This window comes from Rhinolophus sinicus, chromosome 11 (assembly GCF_057876585.1).
Source record: "Rhinolophus sinicus isolate RSI-liver-muscle chromosome 11, RSI-T2T, whole genome shotgun sequence".
Classification (NCBI taxonomy): domain Eukaryota; kingdom Metazoa; phylum Chordata; class Mammalia; order Chiroptera; family Rhinolophidae; genus Rhinolophus; species Rhinolophus sinicus.
The window spans coordinates 24,233,755-24,257,033 of record NC_142511.1 but is presented as its reverse complement, the minus strand read 5'-3'; the positions used below and the strand labels follow the sequence as shown (position 1 = coordinate 24,257,033).

Genomic DNA, 23,279 nt, shown 5'->3' with positions numbered 1-23,279 from the left:
TGTGAACATGAAGTCTTTATTCTGTTTGTCCTCAAAGCAGGGAGGAGCTGGTGCTGGGGCAGGGCAAGCGTCCAGGAGGAACTTCATGCCCTGTGGCCCCACACGAGGACAGAAACACAGGCAGGGGCGTTCCCAGAGAGGGTTCTAGGCCGCCTGGGCAGCAGAGGGCCTCAGTGGGCCAAGGCAAAGCCAATGCGATTGTTACGCCGATCAAACTCCGTGTAGAACTTGCGAATGAAGCTGGCGCCTAGGACCCAGACAGGCCCAGTGGGCGGTGGGACATCCAGACCGTGGAGGGCCAGTGTGCACAGGTCATCATCACTGTAGGGGTCCTGGCAGGAAACACAAGCGTTTTCCCACTTCCCAACACGTGACCATTCGACCCTCACTTTACTTGACTCCAGCAGCTCTTCTCAGCACCTTCCCTCCTGCTCTCTCCCACCCACACTGCACCTCCAGTGCATGCTGGCCCTTTCAGCCCGTGCCTTGCACCCCTCCTAGATGCAGGCACTGCGCTAGACACTGAGCACACAGTACAGCAGGCAGAGCTGACTGTCTGGTAGAGCTTCTGATCCTAGGCAAGTTATTTAACATCTCTAAGTCTATTGCGTAGGATAGGGGGGTAAGAATACAGGAGCACAGCATTACTGGGAGCATTTGATGAGCAAATGGAGAGAAGGAGCCTGGCACGGTGATTCCTAAACTGGGCTGCTCATTAGGATCACCTGACGAGTTTTGGAAACACTGATGCCCAAGTGCCACCCCAGAGGTTCTGGCTTAATATGTAGGGGATGTGGCTTGCGATTGGGATTCTCAAAAACTCCCAGGTGACTCTAACAGCCAAGTTTGAGAACTGCTAGCTTAGTATGTAATCTGTCACAATGACTTGTCCCTTTTCGAGGGCCCCGGCCCACTCTTCCTGCCTGTTGCCAAAGGGCAGACTGGAGCCTCACCTGTAATACGTAGTCCGCACTGGTGAGTGTGTAGGCTCTGCCTCCGAGGTGGAAGGAGATATCAGGGAGTGTGGGCACCTGGTTACAGTTCACGACATACTGGGGGGAGGGTAAAGGGAGCCCCTTTCAGTGTGGGAGGTCTCTTCGCAGACACAGCCCTGTGCTTGTGGCCCACCCCTGCCCCACACCCAGGGGGACCCAGCCACCCGTGAAGAGAGTGTGAGAGGAGAGGAGGTGAAGGCCTGAAGTGGCTTCATTTGGGACCTAATGCTGTCTGGGGTGATTTGGAGGCCTGGACGAGGTGGCAGTCCCACAGCCCTGGCACCACCCCTCCAGCTTCTTACTTCATCTGTGCTCAGCTCCTTGGCCCCCAGGGTCTCCATGAGCAGCCTCACGGAGCTGGTGGGACCTGAGATGTAGGAGGCGCCAGTATCTACCACCACCATGCAGCCCTCCGCGCAGAGCAAGGTGGCCGACCTCACAGACACCCTGGGAGAGGCCACAGTCAGAAAGACAGAGGCTGATGGGGCACCACCAGGCTGCACAGCTTTCCTGAGTAAGGGTGGGTGATGGGAGGCCATGCTGGTGGTCCAGTGATGCAGTGATGGATGGGTTAGGCAGGAGGTGGAGGAAAGGTGCTGCTCCTTCCCTCAGCCCTTGCTTAGTGACCCTCCACCTCCTCTCAGCAGGCCCCCTCCCCGCTGTCCCTCACAGCTCAGTGTACCCTAACCCTGGACAGAGCAGGCAGAGAGCAAATGTTGGCTGTGCCTTAAGAAGTGGCTGCATTGGAGAGAGGGAAGAACGGTAACCTTGCCCTTTCCGCACCCCACCCCCCAGCAGCAGCAGCATTTTTGGAGAGAGGAGATGGTTGAAGATTTCTGACCCTTTCATTTTGATCTGCCAGGAGCCAGTCTTGCTGATGCTCACGTAGTGGAAATTGCCTTGGTAATACTGGGGGTCGCTGCCTCCCAGCACAATCTCTCCCCCCAGCAAGTGGGAATTCCTAAAGGAAAGATTAAAGGCTCTTGGAGACTCAGAGGCCTCAGCAACAAGGGAAGTTGTGTCCGGTTGCAGGGTGGGGCAGAGGAAGGCTGGGAAGCTGCAGTACATGCCACTTCCTCACCTTTCTTGCCCCTCCCCCAGCCCAACCAGCAATGGTTCCAGGATAGTCCAGTTGCACCCCATAAAGCATTCCCAGTGAGGTCACAGAGAAGGAACTGGCACCGACAGCCAGTAGAATGCAAACAATATGCAAATTGGCCCCACCCTCACTTGTGTTTGGGTTGCTGTGGGTTAAGCAGGTGCATGGGACTCCCGGGGAGCTGTTGGGTGGGGACAGGCAGGAGGCTTGAGGAGAGCAGGAAGGAGGGGCGGAGAACGTCAACATCCAGTGGAGCCTGAGCCTGTGAGTTTTGGGTGGGTGGTGGGTTTGAGTCTGGGCCAGGTGCTCTGGAGCGTCAGGGCCATGTGTGGGGTTTCATCTCCTTACTTGGAATTTCTGCAGAGAAAGAGACACAGCAGAAAGGAAGCCTTTGTTTCAGGAGAGCCTCACCAGCCAGGGTGGGTATTTTGCACTCTTCTTACCCCTCAGGCAATGGAGTCAACAAGAGGTGCAGTCACTTGCCTAAAGTCACCGAGGCAGTGAGTGGGGTGACTGGGGGAGTGGGGCCAGGGCTCCTGGGGCCCAGTCTGAAGCTGATCCCCGCTGACTTCCTCTCCTCCATGGTGCACAGAACCTCCTATGGCTCAAGGCCTACCTTAGGGCTGGTTTCCAGTGTGTGTGTGTGTGTGTGTGTGTCTGTGTGTGTGTGTGTGATGGGATTTCCAGCATTCCTAACAGGAGGCATGTGCACATGTGTGCATAGGTGTGTAGCTATGCACATGGGATTCGCCCCTCTGCCAACACTTCAAGATTTCTCTGGATTTTCACTCAGCAAAGCCCACCTTCTTCCTACTACTGGATCCTCCTCCCTTCTCTGGCCTCCAGGCGCCTGTACCCTCCATTATCTCATTTTCTACATTTTCAATTTCTCACTTTCCATTGCCTTCCCTCCACCTGCAAGCATGCGCAGGCATCCTCTAGCATTTAAAAACACCCACCCTTCTTTTCTCTGCTTCTCTCTTCATCTCTGCCTGCACCCCCACCTGACATTCCCTTCCCTGTTGAATTTCTCAGAGCAGCCTACATCTGCTTTTCAATTCCTGACGCCTATACTCACCTCTTAACTGCTTGCTATCTGGCTTTACTCCACCTCTGAACCAGCTCTTCCCAAGACTGACCTGGCTGCACAGAGCCAGTTGGTAGCTGTTTTCAGTGCCTCCCTTTCTCTTACTAAACCAGACACTCCTCCATTTTACCTCTGAGATTTCTCTTAAGTGTTTCTCTTACATGTTTTTCCTATTTATCGCTAGGGTTTCCGGGCGGGAATTCCCTCCCGTTCTCGGGAATTTTTCCTCCCCTCCATCCTCACTGCCACTGGCCTCATGTTTTTACCCTTATGATCCTTGTTTCCAGCTCATAACCATCTTTCTAAACCCAACAGCTTCCCCAAGGCTGGCTGAATTGTACATAAACTCAGCCTAGCGTTGAAAACCCCTATGGTTTCAGCCCTGTGCTACCATGTTGCTCACCATGTTGTCATGTTTCTTGCCCTCCCTGCCAGACTATAGGCTCTGTGAGGGCAGGACTCTGTCTTATACTCATCATGTTCATGGTTGTACCCTCAGCACCTCTCACAGTGCTTGGCACATAAGTGCCCAATATTTGTTGAATCAACAAACAAGCAAATAAATGAAGGAATTAATGAATGAACAATATCAGCTGTCTCTGTGTGAGAGGAGCCCTGGCCCTCATGGGGAAGGTCCACAGGTCACAGCAATGCCTCCCATCCACATTCTCCTCTTGTTCTAGAGCAGCGCTGTGTAACAACTTTCTACAATGATGGAAATGTTCTATGTCTGTACTAGGGTCTCAGGAATTTTTTCGCTTTCCCATTCCTGAATCCTGAGAAAAGTTGGTCGGGAAGTCGGAAAAATCGGCTCCTTGAACCCAGTAATACCCACAATGGGAAATAAACGTACTACTCACAATATATCCCTTACACATTTTTCCTATTTATCACTAGGGTTTCCGGGCGTTCTCAGGAATTTTTTCTCGCTTTTCCATTCCCGAATCCCAAGAAAAGTTGGTGGGGAAATCGGCTCATTGACCTCAGGTGGTTAGTTGTATCGGCTGTCACTTTGTGGAAACGATTCATCATGGAGAACAGAAAACAGTTTATATCTTGGGGTTCGGGAATGGGAAAGCGAAAAACATTCCTGAGAACGGGCGGGAATTCCCGCCTGGAAACCCTAGTCTGTACTGTCCAATATGGTAGCTACTAGCCACTGTGGCTGCTGAGCACTTGAAATACGGCCAGTGTGACTCAGGAACTGAATGTCTAATGTTAATTAATTTCAGTTTAAGTCGTAGCTTCCATACTGGATAGTGCAGCTCTGGCTATGGATTGAATACCACCTAATCGTGAACATATCGAAATCCTGGTCCAAACTGTCCTCTTACTCTCTCAGCTCTCCTGCCTCTTTTCCCTGCCCTGACGCAGTCCCTGGATTCCCAGACTCACCTGCTATAGTAGACAGAGAAGACATCCTCCTTGAGCACCCTCTGGGAAAGGATGTGGTCAAAGACGGGTGTGACGCCACCAACGGCCTGTGCAGGGAAGCCCATGCCCAGAACCCCATCAAACTTGGCCAGCATGAAGGGTATCAGGGGCAACTCTGTGACCTCTCCAAATGTCTGTGTCACCGTGATTCCGCCCACCTGTGGGAGGAAGGACCAGAGGAAGCCAAGCCCACTGGCCAGGGTGTAGTCTGAGCTTCCACAATGGGGGCCCCAGGGACGCATATGCTCCCAGGTATAGCACTTTGGGAGAAGACCATTTCATCACGCCCCACACATATCCTCTCTCCCAATACACGTCTCGGTTGTGGGGTCTAGAGACAACTGGGGTTGCACAGTGACTGAAAAGGGCAGAGGCTGAGAAGGTGCTACTGCCAAGCAGGCATAGAAATGATGCCAGGAAGTCCCATACCCCCTCCCCAATTGCCCAGCTTTCGCTTTGGCAGGACTTGGTCTCAGTCCTCCACCCCCATTATGGGCTAAAGGTTTCTTCAGCGCAGCCAGGCCTGCCCTTTGTACTCATTTTCCAACTGATTTCACAGACAAGGAGGGGGGAAGGGCTCATACTGATTCCCTCTCACGTTTCATGAGTCGCTGTCCCCTAACTCTGACAGAGCAAGGGCTGGAGAAACCCTAGAATGGGGAAGGGAACAGGCCAAACGGAAAAGAAAACCAGACCCTGACCCTAATCCTAAACTCTAACCTTAATATGGCCTTAAAACCTATGCCTGACCCTAAAGCTAACCCTGCCACAGTGTCAACAATACTGCTGGTCCTGGCTTTGATTAATTTCAGTCTAGGATCTGGTGAAGAGCCTACTCAGAGCTGGGTGACCTCGGGCCGGTTATTTGACTGGAGGCCTGTGAGTTAGATGCAAAAACTTCTATAAATCACCCAGTGTTGAGCCAGGAAATTCAGGTTTGCTCTGTCCGGTGGCAGAGCCTGTCCTCAGACTCCAAGGTGGGCTGGATGGCACCTTCCCCCAGGTATGGGCTCTAGAGTGGCAGGAGAGGTCTGGGGACAAGAAGGCAAGGGGCTCAGGTGACCTGGGGCAGTCCCACTTACAGTCACCGTGTCCTCGCTCAGGAAGCCTTTGACCCTCCCAGATCCATAGTAGATGGTGAACTCCGTCCCATTCTCCATGTAGCTGGAGGACTCTGACGAGTCGTAGAGGCTGTGGATCTCTGCCGGAGGGATACAGGCTCAGGCTCCAAGAGAGACCAGGCAAGGGGCTTAGAGGCAGGTGCAGGGGGGGTGTCCCGTGTGATGGAGGACTTAGGTGCAGGGATGGATACGGTGGCCCTGAGGTCAGTCAGAGGCTTGGAAACACGTTTCATCAATCAAAACTATGTTTAGGGGCGGACGGGTGGCTCAGTTGGTTGGAGTGTGGGCTTTCAACCACAAGGTTGCAGGTTGGACTCCCGCAAGGGATGGTGGGCTGCGCCCCCTGCAACTAAGATTGAAAGGACAACGGCTTGATGGAGCTGATGAGTCCTGGGAAAAACAGTAGTCTGTTGCCCAATAAAAAGTCCTGGAAATACACACCATTCCCCCAATAAAGTCCTGGTCCCCTTCCCCAATAAAATCTTTTAAAAAAACAAAAATCTGTGTTTATTGGATCCCTGTTATGTGCTCATATCGCTGGGAATTTTGTCTCGATACCAAGAGTTTTGAAGCATTTTAAAGTAAGTTCTAACACTGAGGTGGGGAGAAGATTCTGGTCACAGTAAGCACTCAACAGAGGTTGTTGACTAAGGATAGGGATTGAAGGGCCCAAATACCTGGAGGGTCTGAGAATTCAGTCCTCTCTTAATCTCAGGAAGGGTGAGAAGTGGCCTTCTGGGTGGGCTGGGGGTTCCTGCAGCTTGCTGTTTTACCTTGAGGGCCATATCAGGAAAATGGGGGACGTGTCCCTCTCTCCTCTCAGGGGCAATAGCAAAGGGGCGGAGAGGAAACCGGTCAAATGGCAGCAGGAGGGATTTGGCTGGCGTGAGGCAGGACTGCCCAAGCATGGTGGGCAGTGGGCTTGGGGAGAGGCACCACAGGTCCTGGGGCTCACCACAGGCTGTGTAGAGAGGGCTGCACTTGGTGGAGGGCACCCAGAGGTTGGCTGATCCCGTGTCAAAGATGACTTTGAAGGTCCGGGGTGGAGTGCCAATGCCAATCTCGCCGTAGTACTGGGTCTGTGGGGTGAAAGGAAGAGGTGGCTGGTGGCGCTTGGGGAGCCCTGGGCCCTGGGGGTCTCGCGTGATACCAGCCTGACACGGGGTGAGATTAGGCAGATCATCATACAGCCTCTGCAGGTTTCCATTTTCCAGCAGGGCCCCAGATGGGAAGCTTAGCACTGTCTTAATGACTTCCCAGGGAGTGAGACAAGAGGGCAAAATAAAAATACTGAAAATGAAGCAGGAAGTTTCCCCCACCCCTTGGGAACCAATGACTCAGTAAGCAGTCAAGCTGTGCTGAGCCTGGTCACAGAAACCTGCATCTGAGGTCACACACACCTCCTGCCCACCCACCAGGGACACCTGGGCTTGAAGCCAAGAGCCTGGATCCCCAAGTTCCAAGCCTAACTGTCCCCTGGCCTCTTTCCTGGTCTCTGTGCCTCAGGCTTTTCAGCTGTAAAATGGGAATTTGGTAGGGTGCTTTGTGCTCCTCAGCAACTCAGTCAGGTGGAAAGAGCAAAGTAAGCCTTAGGCCTGAGAGAGGAAGGAGACTGGAGGAGCAAGGGCTGGGCACTCACATCCAGGTAGTTGGTGAGGACCACAGGGGAGGTGCTGTTGGCGAAGGAGGGTCTCTTGGGAAACTGGCTCCCCTCCGTCCCGAACCTGGCCACATCCACACCGCGCTCCTTCAGGCTTTCCCGGACTGAGGGCATTTTCTTGAGGAAGATCCTGGCCGCGGGTGAAGAAAGGAAAAAGAGAAGAGCTCTTGTGTTCCCCCATAATAATGGTAGAGTCCCTGGAGCATGTAGGACCGCAAGCCGTAACCTTGGCACCTAAGAATCACTCGTGTGCCCTTAGACTTTTGCAGGGGAATTCACAAACCTCTGTGAGTCACCTGTGCTGGTATTAAATAACCCTCAACTACCTTCCTCCTGTTGTCTAATTTTGATCACTGCAAGGCCATCTGTTCATTGATTGATTGATTAATTCATCCATTCCATAATCACATGTTGAACACCTCTTCTGTGCCTACACCAATCTGGAGACTAGAGATATAAAGATACAAAGATATAAAGATATAAAGATAAAGGTCATCACTGCCTTCAAAGAGCTCCATCAGGGAGAGGACAGAGGAGGAAACACTCAATGATAACCCCTCTAATGAGAAGAAGACTGGGAGTGCCCCCTCAAGGCTGGCTGGACAGGAGGAGGCAGTGCCACATGAGGACTGAAGATGGCAGCAGATGCCTGAAGCAGCCTAAGGGGCTCCGGGATTCCCTGGGGCAGGCACCCAGCCAGGGCTGTGGGGTGGAGTGGACCAACTGAACTGAGTGGGGCAGGGAGAGAGGCCGGCATCCCGACAGTGCCTGTGCACCCTGTCCTTGGAAAGATGTGCTTTCCGGAGCCTAATGCCAAGTCCCTTGGCTTCTTGTCCTGACACCTTCCTACCACCTTTGGAGGCAGAATCAGGAATTGGGGAAACACTGCATACTGAGTTGCCATGCCCCCATGTACCCTCATGACAGCATGGCAAACGAGCGTTGTACTCACTTTATGATGAGGAATGGAGGTTCACAGAAGTGATGGTGAGGTGACTCAGAAGTGATGGATCAGGGACTCAAAGCAGGGTGTCTGGCCCTATTTCCCAGGTAGGGTTCTTGTACTGTGACATGAATGCTGTGTGCGGAAGCCTGGAGGAACATGTGTCTAGCTGCTGGTGTGGGGAGGGTCCCAGGATTGCAGTCCAGTTTATGGAGAATCCCTCTTTCTTCTCAGCTGCCAGGCCTCCTGTACTTGTCCTCGCCTTTCCTTCTCACACCCCTCCATTCTATGTATCCCATTATACCCATGAATACGAATACACTTTTATATTTCATATGGAAGTCATATTTCATGTCTGTCAGTGTCATATTTACTGGCCATATTCATATCACAGTTCACTATTGCAAAAAGTATTTTTGCAATTATGATCTTATTCGATTCTCAGTCATCCCATGGGGGGTAATTTTATTATTCCCATTTTACAGATGGGAAAATGGAGAAGCAGATTCCAAAGACAGTGCATTTTCCATTATTTACTCTGAACAGCCTCTACTATGGGCCTTTGCTTTCACCATTCTCCTTTCGGAAAGTCCCTTTCTTTCCCCCCACTTCCCCAAGTCTCATCCTTCGAAGCCCAGCATGCACCCCCACCACCAGGACGCTTGCCCACAAACTCCAGTTCACACTGGCCTCACCTTTGCTTAGGCTCCTGCTTCATGTTCTCTGGGTGCTCACAGCCAGCACTACACAGCGGAATGCTCACAGAGGTGGTGATGTCTGGCCGTGAGGGCATGGTGGTGGGGACATGCTTGAATCCCTTACTCCCTGTGTGATTCTGAGCAACTTACCTAACCTCTCTGGGGCTTGTCTGAGGCACCCTGAACTCTATAGACCAGGCTTGATTGTAGTACCTACCTCAGAGAATCACTGTGCAGACTAAACGAGCTGTCCACTGCTCAATAAATACAACTGTGTATATAAAAGACCGTGAAGGCACCTTGAGAATGGGGTCCTGTGTTCGTATCTCCCAAAGTGTCTGGCAAGATGCTCGCTCTGCCCATAGCAGGTAGCAAAATCCTTATAGCTGTGTTTCAGAATCCTGACACCCTCGCCACTCCTGGCCCCATCCCACTCTTCTATTTTTGAAGAGAACAAGGGAGCATGGTTTACCTTGCTCTGCCTTTACCCTGGGGGTGGGGCTGTACCCAAGCATGTGCAGCTGGGATACCCCCAGCTTCTCACCCCACACTGCCAAGCCAGCAGTTACTCTCCTGGGAGCCTCGGAGCAGGGGAAGAGGCTTTGGAAACAAAAGGCCCAGTGTATGTTGAGGCTTAGCTTCTACATGTGACCTCCCTGAGCCTCGGTGTCATTTGTAAAATAGGACTGTTGGAAGGATGATTTGAGATGAGATATGTGAAAAGATCCTGTGAAACTTTAAGCATTTTACAGGCTTAGCAACTATTACTGTTAGTTAAACCTGCCTTCTGACCTATAGGTCTTCTGGTGCATCTGCACCCCTAAACAGAAACCCCTTTCTCCACGAGGCCCTGTCACTCCCTGCCCTCCCCTCTACAGCCTTAATGAATTGCTTGTTCCCACAGGGCCTGGCACCACATATAGATGTGAGTTAGGTCTTTCTCCTCCCTCCTTTGGGCTGTCTTAAGCCTTTCTTTTGACATTTGTGACTACCCGCCCTGTAGCACTATGACAACTGGGTTTTGACAGAGTGCTGGCACCATGCTTTTACTAGTGTTATCGCACTAAATCTTCAAAGAAGCTCTAGTGAAGTAGGTCCCGTTATTACCCCTGTTTTAAAAATGGTAAACTGAGAGCTGGAGAAGTTAAGTAACTTATCCCTGGTTCCAGAGCTAGTTAGTTCTGCTAGTGGAGCAGAATTTACACCAAGACAATTCCGCTCTAGTAGCCTTACGTTTATGTGCTATATCATGTTTCTTCCCTCGTAGACGCAACCATACCACATCCTGCTTAATAATTAGGTGATGAGCTCCTAGAAGGCATGGAGAATATCTTAATCACCTCTGAGTGCCCCCACAGTGCCTAGCATGGCAAGCTATGCAGGACGCAAAAGCTCCGGGCAGGGGTCAAAAGACTTGCCTTTCAAGCCTGATTTGTGCCACCACTGGGGGAGTCACCTTACCTCTCTGAATGGGACCATAGCTCCCTGGTCAGCTGGCCCTGAGGACTGGGTGACATCACATATCTGAGAGTCAGGAGTGTTAGGAAAGTGGGAAGCCCTGCACCCCTGCCACTTTCCTTTGCCCGAGTTAGAGTTACCGTCTGAAGGCGCCAGAGTCTGCGGGGCGACCGAAGGTGCAGGAGCCCCAGAGCACCAGCAGGAGTCCCCAGCGAGGCATTCTGCTCCATCCATCCATGCTTCTCCCGGTCCCGGCTCTCTGGGATCCACCGAAGCCTTCTGGCTCCCAGAACCTTTCTGCTTTTATACACTCCACACTCAGAATGGTGGCAGTTGTGCTCTCCCTGGGGCAGAGATTTATTACCTTGAGTCAGATGGCAAGGCAGCCAGTAATAAGCACCCCCCATGGGACCAAGTTAGGTGGGTGAAGGGTGACCAGGTTTCCCGCATGGACCCAAGGAACTAAAGGAAGGAGGGCTGCGGGAATGCAATGCTGTGCCCAGTGACGCCAGCAGCCCCATCTCGGCCTGGCCCTGCGACCCCCAGAGGGAACAGAGGATGATGACAAATAGCACTGCTCAGGAGCAAGGTCAGGGCTGAGACAGGCATAGCAACTGGGTTTCCAACTCCCAGCCAGCCTTCACTCCCATGCCCTTGAAGCGCTATCCTCTATATTAACCTTGGCCGTGGCCCCAACTGGCTTCTCCCAGAATGCATCTCAGTGTTCCCATCCAGAAGATGGGTGACTCCTCCTGGTTTGTCCCCTAATAAAGCCAGACCTAGGGCCTCAATGCTGCCACCTTCCAGGCCTCTGTCAGCAGCAGCCATTTATGGGAAAGTGTACAAGTTCCGACAATTAAGTTTGCAAACTCATCCTAGAGAAAGTGCTACACACCTCATTGCTGAATATCACTAGGGTCACCTTTGAAGTACTCCCCTTGGGAAGCTATGCACCAACACCAGTGCCTAGTCCACCCTTCAAAGCCATTTTGGAACTCTTTTTCTGGAATGGCCATCAGAGCTGTTGTCATATTACCCTTGGTGTCACGAATGTCATCAAAATGTCTTCCTTTCAGTATTTCCTGCATCTTCAGGTAAAGAAAGAAGTCATTGGGGGCCAGATCAGGTGAGTAGGGAGAGTGTCTTCCAATACAGTTATGTGTTTACTGGCTAAAAACTCCCTCACAGACAGTGTCGTGTGAGCTGGTGCATTGTCTTAACGCAAGAGCCATGAATTGTTGGCAAAAGTTCAGGTCGTCTAACTTTTTCATGCAGCCTTTTCAACCCTTCCAAATAGTAAACTTGGTTAACTGTTTGTCCATTTGGTACAAATTCATAATGAATAATCCCTCTGATATCAAAAAAGGTCAGCAACATCGTTGCAACAAGTTCATGAACTTAATTGTCAGACCTCGTACCTCGCCCTCAGGGAGCAGGGGCCTAGGCGCAGGGGCTGTGCCCATCCTCTGTTGACCTGGTGTTGGTGGGAGGGAAGGGCAGCCTTCAGGGTCTTGGGGAGGTTTCTGCAGAAGATCTATCTGAAGGCTGCCCAGGCAGGCAATGAATAACTGAAGAGGGAGAGAAAGGAGTTCCAGTGGGAATAGCACGTGCCAAAGTCCTGAGGAGAGAGGGAACATGGTGAGAATAAGGGCCTAAAGAAAAGCCGACGTGGCGAAACAGAGATGAGAAGGGGTGGGGCGAGAGACGGGACTGGGAGGCAAAGGGTGAGCAGAGCTAACATTTGTTGAGTGCGTAGTTACATGCTCGTATTCCAGGCACCATTCTAAGTGCGTTTAGCTCTCACAACAACCATGTGAGGTAGTACCATTATTACTCCATTTTACATGTGAGGAAACTGAGATACAGGAGGATTCAGAAAGTAACTTGCCCAGGGTCACGCTGACAATAAGTAAGTGACGAAGACAGGCTATGAATTTAGGCAGGATGACCCAGAACTCGTTACATAGCTGACTTGAGTGCCAAACCATACAAGTTCTTGAACTCCATGCTATGTTTACTCTAAGAACAGTGGGTAAACAGGTTAAGGAGGGAATGATGATGTGATTAGATATGTTTGCAAAGACACTCTGGCTACAGTGTGGGCCAGCAAGGACTTGGGAATGGTCCAGAATCATGTGGCTTATACCAGTTAAGAAGACGTGGAACTAGAGCTAGCTTGGACCGGGGGAGGTGGGCATGGTGGAGACAGAGAAGATTGGATGGGGTTGAGAGAAATTTAGGAAATAAAGTCTGCAGGATTGGGTAATGTGTTGGATATGAGGAGTGAGGGAGAGGGAGGTTTCTGGATGCCTGGTAAAACATGGGGCACAGTGTAAGAGAGCCAGGATACCTAAAGGGAAGAGGGTCGGGGAGACCATGAGTTTGAGGACCTGTTGAGTATAGGGTTCCTTTGAGATATCTCAGGGATATCTTAAATGACAGGTGCATATATGGACCTGAGTGAAAGATTTATATGTTATTTGCAATTGGTAATTGATGCCACAGGTGTGAATGAAAGTAGCCAGGGAAGAGGGTAGAGAGCAAGAAGGCCAAGACTTCAAGCTTTAATGGGCCAGTGGTGGAGGAAGATCTGAAGAGGACACCAAAGAGGAGAGGTCAGAAGGCAAGAGGAAACCCATAGGTGTTCCTGAATCTAAGGAGGAGAGTGGTAAGGAGGGATGGTGAGCAGTTAAAACGTAGACATGCACCCATAGGTACTCTTAGCAGAACTGTTTGGGTGATGCAGAGGGACGGGACTTCAGAGAGGACTAGGTCGAAGAACAGTGGGAAGTAGGGAGATGAAGGGAGTATAGCACAGCGCTGTTTTGAGAAGGCGGGCTATACCGAAGGGTGAAGAGGGTGAGAGCTGGAGGGGGATGGGGCTTTTTCTCTCCTTCCTTTCTTCCTCCCCTCCTTTCTTTCCTCCTTTCTTTTCTCTTCCCATTACTTCTCTTCTCCTTTCCCCATCCTCTCTCTCTCTCTCTCTCTCTCTCTCTCGCTCTCGCTCTCGCTCTCGCTCTCTCTCCCCCTCCCTCCCTCCCTCTGTTTCTGATGATGGGAGGGAGCTGACTATACTTAGAGGCATAGAAAGTACTCTGTTGAAAGGAAGGGATAAACAGCGCAGTCGGAGTCCTAAGAGGGCAGGGGCACATGGGTGGTACACACTGGAACAGGAGTGGGGAAGGCGGGAAGGACACGTGTGGTGTGTATAGTTTATCTGCTTGGTATTGGATCCAAAGGACTTTCTGTCTGGTGACTTATCTTCTTGGACAAGTAGGAAATAAGGACCTCTGCTGAGAGGGATTTTGGAGGCATGAGGAAAATTGAGAAGGTTTAAAATAATTATGGAAAGTGGAAGGTGGGAAGAAGCTGACCAGGGATACTAAGAGGATTTCTGGGAGGAATTAAGACATTTAATGGCCGGAGATCATGACTTTACAGGAAGTCAGTTCACCATATTCTCGGGCTCTCCTACCACCACCACCACCACCACAGTGCTTGGCTGCTTGGGGACAGATGCAGGGAAACCGTGTGGCTGGTGTCATACAGGGCTGGGGTGATGCCAGATGTGGATCAAAGATGAGGGGCTTAGTGTTCTAGCAACAATGTTATTGAATGATGGACTGTGGGAGAGAAGTCAAGACAGGAAAGGATGGGTGAGCTTGAAGGAAGCAGAGGACCACGGATGGGTGAGAAGAAAGAGCAGTGGTGGTGGGAATAGTGGAAGCATAAAGTGGAATGCAGAGTGCTCATCAAGAGTGGGACGTTTGAGACAGCCTCTTGGGAGGTGGAGCAATTATAAGCGATGAAAAATCCAGAGTAGGATGTGGGGTGGATGGCTGAAGCAGAGTAGGGGTGAAGTCACCATAAAGAGGGCACTCAGGGAACTGAGGAGCCAGGGTGCTGGCCGGGTCACCATCTATGTGGATGGTGATGTTGTCCAGGAGAACTGGGGAAGGCACGAGGTGGAGGAAGGCCAGAAGCAAGAAGTCATGGCCTTTCACACATTACAGGGCAGGACCTGCATGCAAGTCCAGGAATGACAGTAGCAAGTTAGTGGGAGCAGGGAGAAGGTCCAAGGCAAAAAGCAAGGGCCTAAATGGTGGAGGGTCTTCTCCCAATGTCCACGTCAGCCCTAGGAGGTGAGTGGGCCAGTATCCTTGTAACACAGGAGGAAATCAAGACCAAGGTGGATAATATGTCTTAATTGATAGCTGGTAAGTGGCAGAGTAGACACTTGCATCTCCCATGTTATATCCTGTATCCTGTGTTATATGTGTGCCCAGCTGCTGAGGTGATGGGTACCTACCCCAGAATGTCACCTCCCTCTACCTTGAGGCCCTCTGCTGATGGACAGTAGATCAGGAATCACAGGAGAGTGGCTTAAGAGTGATGTTGTCTCCTTGCCCACCAACAGCCCTTACGAGATTAGGACATATGATGGCCAGTAAGGGTGAGTGACCACCCACCCTCTCTCTCCCTTCCCTCCCCAAACCTTAGAGCAGAAGGAGCAGGAACAGAGCCAGTGGGGAGATGGGGTCAGCCTGGAAGCTTTGTCAGAACACGGGTAAGGCCATCATCATTTCTTGAGCACCTACAATGTGCTGTGAAGTACTTGGAAAATGAATGTGTTTTGTTCTCTCAGCAGCCCTGCGACATGGGTACTCTCACCTCCACTGTTCAGAGGAGGAGGCAAAGGCTTCACTGAGCGTCGGGAAGGGTGAGCTGAGCACTCCACCTTGTGACTTCTGGCCCCTCTCTGTGGGTGTGGGTGTCAGAGATGATTGGCAGAGCCAGTGGGATTCATGAGAGAGGGGTGCTGAGTGGAGGCTGAGCTGCAGGAAGTGCTGCCAACCCCACAGAGCTCTCCATGGGGGAGAGGAAGCTTTCTGAGCCGCACACCCAGTTGTACTTTAGACACCCAGCACAGTGCCGGGACTTTCACATGTATTTTAGCCAGTACTCAGCATGCTTCTAAGGCATAGGCAGGTCCAGGGGGTCCAGCCAGCAGGTCCAGGCTTCTTTGGGGACCCAGGCACCCTCCCCACCCCACACCTCTGTCTCCTGCCTCCTGCCAGTATGTGCAGTACCTCTACCACGCTGGCCTTGAGAGCAGCAGTGGGACTCGGAAATGCCAATTACCTCACCAAGAGAGACACGTAACAATATGAGGCCACAGTCAGATTGTGGACAAGAGTTGCCAGGAGCCAGAGGAGAGGCAAGGACATCCACTTCTAAGAGGGTAACAGGGCCCAGAAATAACAGCCTCTCGTTTCTCCTGACACCGCCGCTCAGAGGCTAGAAGAGGCGCAGCTGGGCCTCACTTTCTTCACAGGCTCCCGTCAGTCCACCTTCTCCACTCAGCCCCAGGGGTCATAAAGCCCTGGGAGGATTTTCCAAGGGAAGCAGAACCAGACCTATTTGTGCATCCTAAGGAGTGAGGAGTGACCAGGAGAAAGAGTCCGGTTTTTTTCTGTCCGCGGGAAGAGCTGTCTAGCAGTCAGCACTGCCGAATGAGAGTGGGTGGCCGGTGAGGTGGTACGCTCAGACCCTGACAGTCAGCGCTGGTCTTTTAGGATCCTGTGTATTCTTCCTGCTACTCTACCATTTCCAGGGAGGGAGAATCCGGGACAGGAGGTGGAACTGCCATGAGTCTCTTCTCTCTGAGCGGGGGGCCTGCAGTGCCCTGGGCTGTGGGAGGGGAAGGACGCTTATCAGGTCATCTCCCAAACCCAGTCAGCGCAGGGGTCTCGTTTTTCTCACAGAGGCTCCCCAAGATCCCTAGGCCCCCTGGCTGCGTCACGTTCAGGTCAGGGGAAGTGGAGCGGGCAGAGGCAGAGGGAAGGGTTGCGTGGTACCTGCCCTTTCCCAGCGGGGCAGACCTAGGACGTGAGAACCAGTCAGGAGAGGCATAAATCCACTCGAAGTCTGGCCTCGCATCTCTCCAGATCCCACGGCTGGGTGTGCAGAGTAGGGGTAGGAGGTTGGCAGAGGTGGGGGTGTCTCTAGACAAGTGGTGCTCAGGGTTTCTCCAAAAATGGCCCCAAGTCCCATTTTGTTCCATGATGACCCCAAGAATATTCGGGTATTGAGATCAATCTTGGAGTAGCCAGAGGAAGTCAAGGATGGAAGGAGAGAAGGCTGACAGCAGGAAAAGCCTAATTGTGCTGCTTTGGAGCAGGCATGGATATACTCCTGGCCAACATTACTTTAGTGGAGAACGCTTTGCCATGGCCACTGCCCTGGGGAAGGTGGTAAAGAGGTGAAAATTGGACTTATTGAGGCTTAAGAGTTGGGGAGCCTCAATCTTTGGGCCAGTCCTGCTTCTGTTCATAGAAAGGAAATGGGGAAGCAAGAGACAACATAAAACATGGCTGTGTCTTTGCTTCACCTGTGCTCCTCCCCACATCATGCTTAGGGCTTCAGCTGGCTCCTCAGAGGAATTTTTCAATCAGATGGGGGCACTGAGCTCAGCAGAGATGAACAGATGGGGCCTTGAGAGGGAAAGAAAGACCCAGAATAGAATTTAATAAGCCGCTAGGGCTGCCTTGTGTGGGTGGACCCTCCAGAAGGAGTAATTACCCAGAAAGCTCCGGGGAAGCTCTGGGGCTGGGACAAGGAGAACTTGGAGCTGGGGGTGGGGGAGAACCAAGCGTTCTTTGCTATTTGTTCTGGGGACTTGGAGGAACAGGAATTAAGCCACAGGGTTGGGGTGATCCCAACCTGAGGACTGCTCAGGAGAAATTGAAAGCAGGTCACACAGATCTTAGAGCTGCAGGGACCTGGGGCAGGAGAGGATCGGCACGGGGCGGGGGGCTTTGTCAAACGATGTTCCTGAAATGAGCCGCACCCAGCGTAGTGGAGCCAGATGCCACATCCTGAGGCATAATAGCTAGACACATCGTGAACTGCTTTTCCTTAAATGGAACCAGAGGTCTGTTTCATTATAGAAAAAAAAAAGCTTAAACTGGAAGATACTTTTCCAGAGGAGGGCATGACAGTGGGGCAGCTCAGAGGTGTGTGTGTGTGTGTGTGTGTGTGTGTGTGTGTGTGTGTGTGGTGCTGGGAGTGGGGGGGTGGGGAGGGATGCTGGTTCTGATAGGAGGGTGTTAAGGGTTTGTCACCAGCAGGATAGCTGCAGTGGGGTAGAGCTGTTAGGGAAAGTGGTTGTATCCCAAGAAGCAGGAAACGGACCCTCTCTGCATTCCCTCTTTCTTATTATTTTTATCAGAAAAATAAATTGCTCTAGTTTTAAAAAACCAATAGAACTAAAGGCTTTAATGAAAACTAGCTGACACCAGTCCTGCCTCCGGTCCTGCCACATGGAGGTTACGCCTTTCAACTCTCTCTATTTTGCTATTGTTGGTTGTCCATGTCCCAATGATTGCATGTACACTACCATTGCTTACTTTTTCTATTTTATACCTTATTTATTGATCTTCCTTTACGGCAGATGAGGAGTTCTCTCTCTTATACGCCGCCTCTCTGATTTTGGCAAAATCAAAAGTCAGTGTTTGCATTATTATAATTATTGTTCACTGTGTATTATAATTACATTTCATTTTTTGTATAATTTTTGACTTTTCATTAAGTTCATCATTGCCCCCCACCTGCTTTTACCGTTCTTTGTTTTTCTGTGATCCTATGAATTCTGCCCAGATGCTCCAATGCCCTCTCCACCTGGGTTTTTCTCCTGGGAGCTTTGTGCCCCTAGGTCTGCTGCACACTGTTGTCTGCACACGGCATCTCTGCTGCTCTCCTCTGCGGCTCTGTGTCCAGCCTCTGGGGATTTCCTTTCTCAATTTGCACCGTTGTTAAGCACATGCTCCGAAAGCTTGCTGAGAAAGAGTGCGAGAGAAGTAAACATTTCCGGTCCTGGCATGTCTAAAAATGTTTCCGTTCAACTCTTACTCTTAATAGTTTATAGTTTAGTTGTGAATAGAATTCAAGGTTGAAATTTATTTTCCCTCTGAAATTGGAAGTTGTTTTTCCAAATCTTCTGATTTTAGCAAGTTTGGTTCTCAACTCCTCTATGGTTTTATCTCTACCACCTTTCGTCACCTTTTCCTTATCCCCAGCGTCGGACTTTTTCCACTCCTGAGTCGGACATTCGGTGGACGCCCTCAGTCTGGAAATTCTTATCCTTCCATTCTGGGAAATCGTCCTGCGTTAATTCTTGGGCCATTTATTCCCTTCCATTTTCTCTTTTCTCTCTTCAGGAACTCGTATGAGTAGGATGTTGTTCTCTAAGTTTCTTATATTTTATCTCCTGATTTCTTTATGTTCTACCTTCTAGGAATTTCCTTAACTTTATGTTGCAACTCTTTTATTTCTTTAAAAAAAATTTTCTCCTAAATTTTTAACATCCAATTTCTGATTCTTTGATTATTCCTGTGTTTATTGCATCCAATATTTGCTTTATGAATGCAAAATGTTCTTTTATGTCCCCTGAGGATGTTAATTACAGACTAATTTTTTAAAATGATATCTGTTTTCTCTGTGTTTATTTGCTTTGGTCTCCTCTCGCAAACTGGAGGCTTTTTTAAAAGTCCTGGGTACCTTGGCTCTCCATTTATGGAGAGGGGCCTAGAAATTCATTGTGCAGGTGCAGGGCTCTTAGATGGGGCCCTGAGCTGGCTTTTCTCTGGGGCACTGCCACAGACTGAATGTTTGTCCTGCCACCCCCATTGTATGTTGAAATCCTAACTCCCAATGTGATGGTATTTAGAGGGGGGGCCTTTGGGAGGTGATTAAGTCGTGAGGGCAGAACCCTCGTGAATGAGACTAATGTCCTTGTAAAAGCGACCCCATGGAGCTTTTCCCTCCTTTCTGCCTTGTGAGGGCACAGTAAGAAGACAGCTGTCTATGAACCAGGAAGTGGGCCCTCACCACGCAGTGAATCTGGGACCCAGAACTGTGAGAAATAAATTTCTGTTGTTTATAAGGCCTCCAGTCTGTAGTATTTTGTTATAGCAGCCCAAACAGACTCAGACAGGCACCTCCAGTGTCAGTATCTGAAGGTGTTTTCTCCGGGGCCTTCTCTCTCCTGTCCGGGAAGGCAATACCTTACCGCCTACATGCTGGGAACAGACTGGGACAGGAATGGGGACTCACCCAGACAGATTTTCACGTAATCTTTCTCTTTTTCAACCACTTTCTTCATCTCCATCCTCCCTGTGCTTGTGTCCCCATGACTAGAGGTCTCCATTGTATCCTCAAGAGAGGAAGCTTCTAGCTTCTTCCCGGGTTGGCTAATGGACTAACCTGGCTGGGGAGAGAGGACACAGGAAGTCTAACTTCTCCATGTACAGATTTCCAGCCAATCCCTTTGTTTTCAGCCATGATTTGTCCCAGACACCTCCAGATACTGAGCATGGGTCCTGGGGCTGAGTCAGTTGCGTCTCCTCAGTGTCCCCTTTGCTGGCTTGGAGGTGCAGTTTCCTTCATTCTGCCATGCCCTCCATTTAATTGCATCTTCAAAATCTGCTGTCATTTCTCATCTGCTGCGGTCTCCTCTCCCTTCTCTTTGTCCGTGAGAGTTACACCTCTCGTGTTCCTTTGCTGTCTTTTAAGGGGCATAGGGAGTGAGCACACATAAATGTGTCAAAAGTGGTACTTTTAAACATTTTGTGAAGGTAATATGTTGAAAGGACAATCGTTAAGACTATATTGGACAGCTTTAGAGAAAACATAGGCAAGCAAAATCCGAGAAGGTGACAAAAGTGGGGGCTGTTATGTCCTGGCTCTCTCCAAAACCAGAACCAACTCCTGCTTGCAGGCTCTCTGCTCTGAGCCAAACATGAGAACGTGTTGGGCTCTGATGCCTTAAAAAGTGGAAGAAGGCACTGAGAGGGGGAAGGCACTCCTTGGCCTTGACGTCTGTCACCTCGCTGTGACCAAGTCTGGACTTGGGGAAGCTGCTTCCAGAGAGAGGAGACAGGCAGGATCAAATTCTAGATGCCTGGTCCCTGGCAGGAGGTTTGAGGAGAGGGGCCTGCTCTCTGGATTGCTGATTTCACCTGCATTGTCATTGAAGAAGTCTGGAGAGGGACAGGATAGAGTTACACTGGTTGCCAGACCGCCTTCCCAAGACAAGTCACTCAGGAAGAGGGTTGGCCCTGCCCCACAGTGGCTTCAAGAAATGGCAAGACTGTAGTGTGTAGGGAGATTGCGGTACGTAGAGTTAGAAAGTGAATCTGACTCTTGGCATTATAACTCTCCGGCTGTGCGACCTTGGGCACACCACCTAATCTCTTTGAGCCTCGTTTTCTCTCCTGAATAATGGGGATAACATTCTCACTTCATGCAGTTGTTGTGAGGATGAAATGGACTAGCCCTGTATTTAGCACATCACAGGACTCAAACATTTCTTGCTATTCTATTAAGAGTGGTACTAGAAGCAGAAATCTCCCTGCATTGTTCCCAGCCCTGCTCTCCATGTTCCTTTGCAATAGGGGACGTGACACCAGCTCCCTACTATTGTGACAGACTTACCTAAAGGGGTGAAACCTGGAAAGAGACCCACCCACCTCCCCTTTCCCTAATGAAGGGTGCCCAGGCCTTCCTGGTTTCTCTCCCCTTGGGGACTGTCCAGAGACTCCAGGAAGGAGTGGATTTGAGTCCCCTAAGCAGCCCCACCTCGAGGTCTTTGGGCTGTGGTGCCCTAGCTCTCTGAGTCCACCCAGAAAGTCTGGAGAGGGGAATGGGAGTCCCTGCGGCCAGCAATGTTTTATAGCCCTTCACAGCCTCCAACCTGCCCTGCACCCTGCCTCCAATCCAGGGAGCAGGTTCAGAGTCAGGCTGGGAGCCTCATGAAACCAAAGATCTCTTCCCAAGACCTGGGACCAAGAACTGCAAAGCCTGGAGTCCCACAGGTATCAGTTCTGGGACAAGGAACACGGGAAAGGCAGACCCAGCTCTCCTGCTAACTGCCGGATCAGCTAGAACAGAGGTCCTAGAAGGCACTTGGGTTGCAGTGGGAGCTGATGAGGCCTGAAATGTAGTTAGAAGGGCCCATCCCACACATGGTCACACAGGCATATGTCTATGAACATGCAAGCAGTTTCTCATATTTACTTCTCTCACACACACCCTCTCACACGCCAATAGTCTGCTTCTTATACTACAGAACACATTTCACTTGCTTACCCCTGAAGCAACGCGCACGCACACACACACACACACACACACACACACACACCTTTACCTCCTTTCTGCCTAGACCTAAGGCTGTGAGGAAGGGCTAGAGGGGGTCACAAGGAATTTTATAAAACGAGGCTGGCTAAGAGCAGGTTTCAGAGACTCAGCAGCTTTTTCCCACCACACAGTCTTCCTCGGGGAGAGACCGGCCCAAGAAGTAGGGGAGTAACTCACGTGACACAATGAGTGTGACTTTATGATCCCTCTCCCTGAGGTACAGAGACACCCCAGGCTGTTTGGGCGGACGTGATGCCTTCCAAATAAACACAGCATCCCAATATCATGCATGTTAGGACATGAGCTCATGGCAGTATCAATAATTTGAGACGTCCTGGAGGACGATTTCAGGGTAGAGATGGGCTGGGGCAGGCTGTCATGTTCTCATGGCAGCCTATCTCATTGCCATAGCAACAAGGTTCTGCCTCCATTCTATGGAGTCCTGGTTCCCGTAAGGAGTGGAACACTGTGGCACTTCACAGGATGGTGGTGGGTCCCACAACCTTATGGGAAAAAACATTTCCATCTTAGACCAAGTGGGGGCATCTTGAGGCTGTCAAACAGGGCTGGGTTTTCTTTTGGGCAGAAGGGTGCATTTCTTGGAGTTTCCCTACTGAAAAGCTCTACTCCGTCCTATGGCAATTCCAGCTCTCCAGATAGTGGGGGCTCCCACAAATGTCCCCACAAAGCAGACTGACATTTCCTGATGTCCACTGTGGCTGACTCAGATGGAAACCCTGCCATCTGGGAGTGGCATGACAGCGCAGTGGAGGAAGCCGGCTCTGGTGTCAGAAGCCCGATTAGGCTTGCCTCTCATTGGCTGTGTGCCTTGAATGAGTTAGTTATCTTTCTGAATCTAGGGGTTCTCACCTGTGAAAATGGGGATAATACATGCCCAGCTCCCTGGTGGTTACAAGGATGCAGAGAAATGAGTGATACATGTAAAGCACTGGATCCATGCAGGGCTTCTGGGAGGTGGGGCAGGTGGCCCAGTCCACTGTTGACACCCCTTACACATGGAGCGTGGCTTCAGTGCCTTGGGGCTGAGACCCCCCAGTGCAGGTCTGACTGTGGGGCTGGGGTGGCATTTAAGCCTCAGTGGAGAGGGCAGTGGTTGGCATCATCTTCCAGATCAAGCTGTCTAACTGGCTGCAAACTTCCCTGGGGAAAAGAGGAAGGTACTTAAACTGTCTGCCTTCCACTGGCCAAATCAGAGCTACTAAAAATGTGGGCTGTGGCGGATGCCCATCTGCAAAATGTTTGTTACCCTTTTGCAGTGAGATAAGTCTAAGAAGGAAGAGGACTTTTGAAAAATTTTGAGAAATTTTTATGGAAATTTGATATTGCTGAGACACTCAAGAAGCACCCAATTTGCGCTTCTCTTTATTTTAGAAATTTTCAGTGTTTTAGTGAGTGTGTGTGTGTGTGTGTGTGTGTGTGTGTGTGTGTGAAAGTATTGACCTGTCCCGGGTTGGGGAAAAACCAAGCTGGTACTTTCCCACCTCTAGTTTGCAAAGCACTGTCCTTGCTAACACTAAAGCCATCTTAGAACCAGCTGAAGAACCAATTGGGGACAGAAGGGGAAAAG

General features: G+C 50.7%; 1 protein-coding gene across 1 annotated transcript; it reads right to left on the bottom strand.

Moving 5' to 3' along the window:
* On the bottom strand, window positions 1–10,789 carry REN (renin). The gene is made up of 9 exons (XM_019711402.3): window positions 10,636–10,789; window positions 7,376–7,526; window positions 6,692–6,815; window positions 5,698–5,816; window positions 4,577–4,773; window positions 1,837–1,956; window positions 1,298–1,442; window positions 954–1,052; window positions 1–332 (listed from the first exon to the last, which is right to left on the bottom strand). Exons 1-9 carry the CDS (start codon window positions 10,731–10,733, stop codon window positions 171–173), a joined length of 1,215 nt encoding a protein of 404 aa, XP_019566961.3. The 5' UTR covers window positions 10,734–10,789; the 3' UTR covers window positions 1–170.
* Window positions 10,790–23,279: the final 12,490 nt, after the last annotated feature.

What these genes read in the sequence shown, in the direction of transcription:
- REN (XM_019711402.3), bottom strand. Translation starts at nt 10,733, where the DNA reads ATGGATGGATGGAGCAGAATGCCTCGCTGGGGACTCCTGCTGGTGCTC. An exon ending in TTCTCTGTCTACTATAGCAG is followed by an intron (nt 1,957 to 4,576) that starts GTGAGTCTGGGA and finishes TCTTTCCTTTAG; the next exon opens with GAATTCCCACTTGCTGGGGG. An exon ending in AGGAGCTGAGCACAGATGAA is followed by an intron (nt 1,053 to 1,297) that starts GTAAGAAGCTGG and finishes CCCTCCCCCCAG; the next exon opens with TATGTCGTGAACTGTAACCA.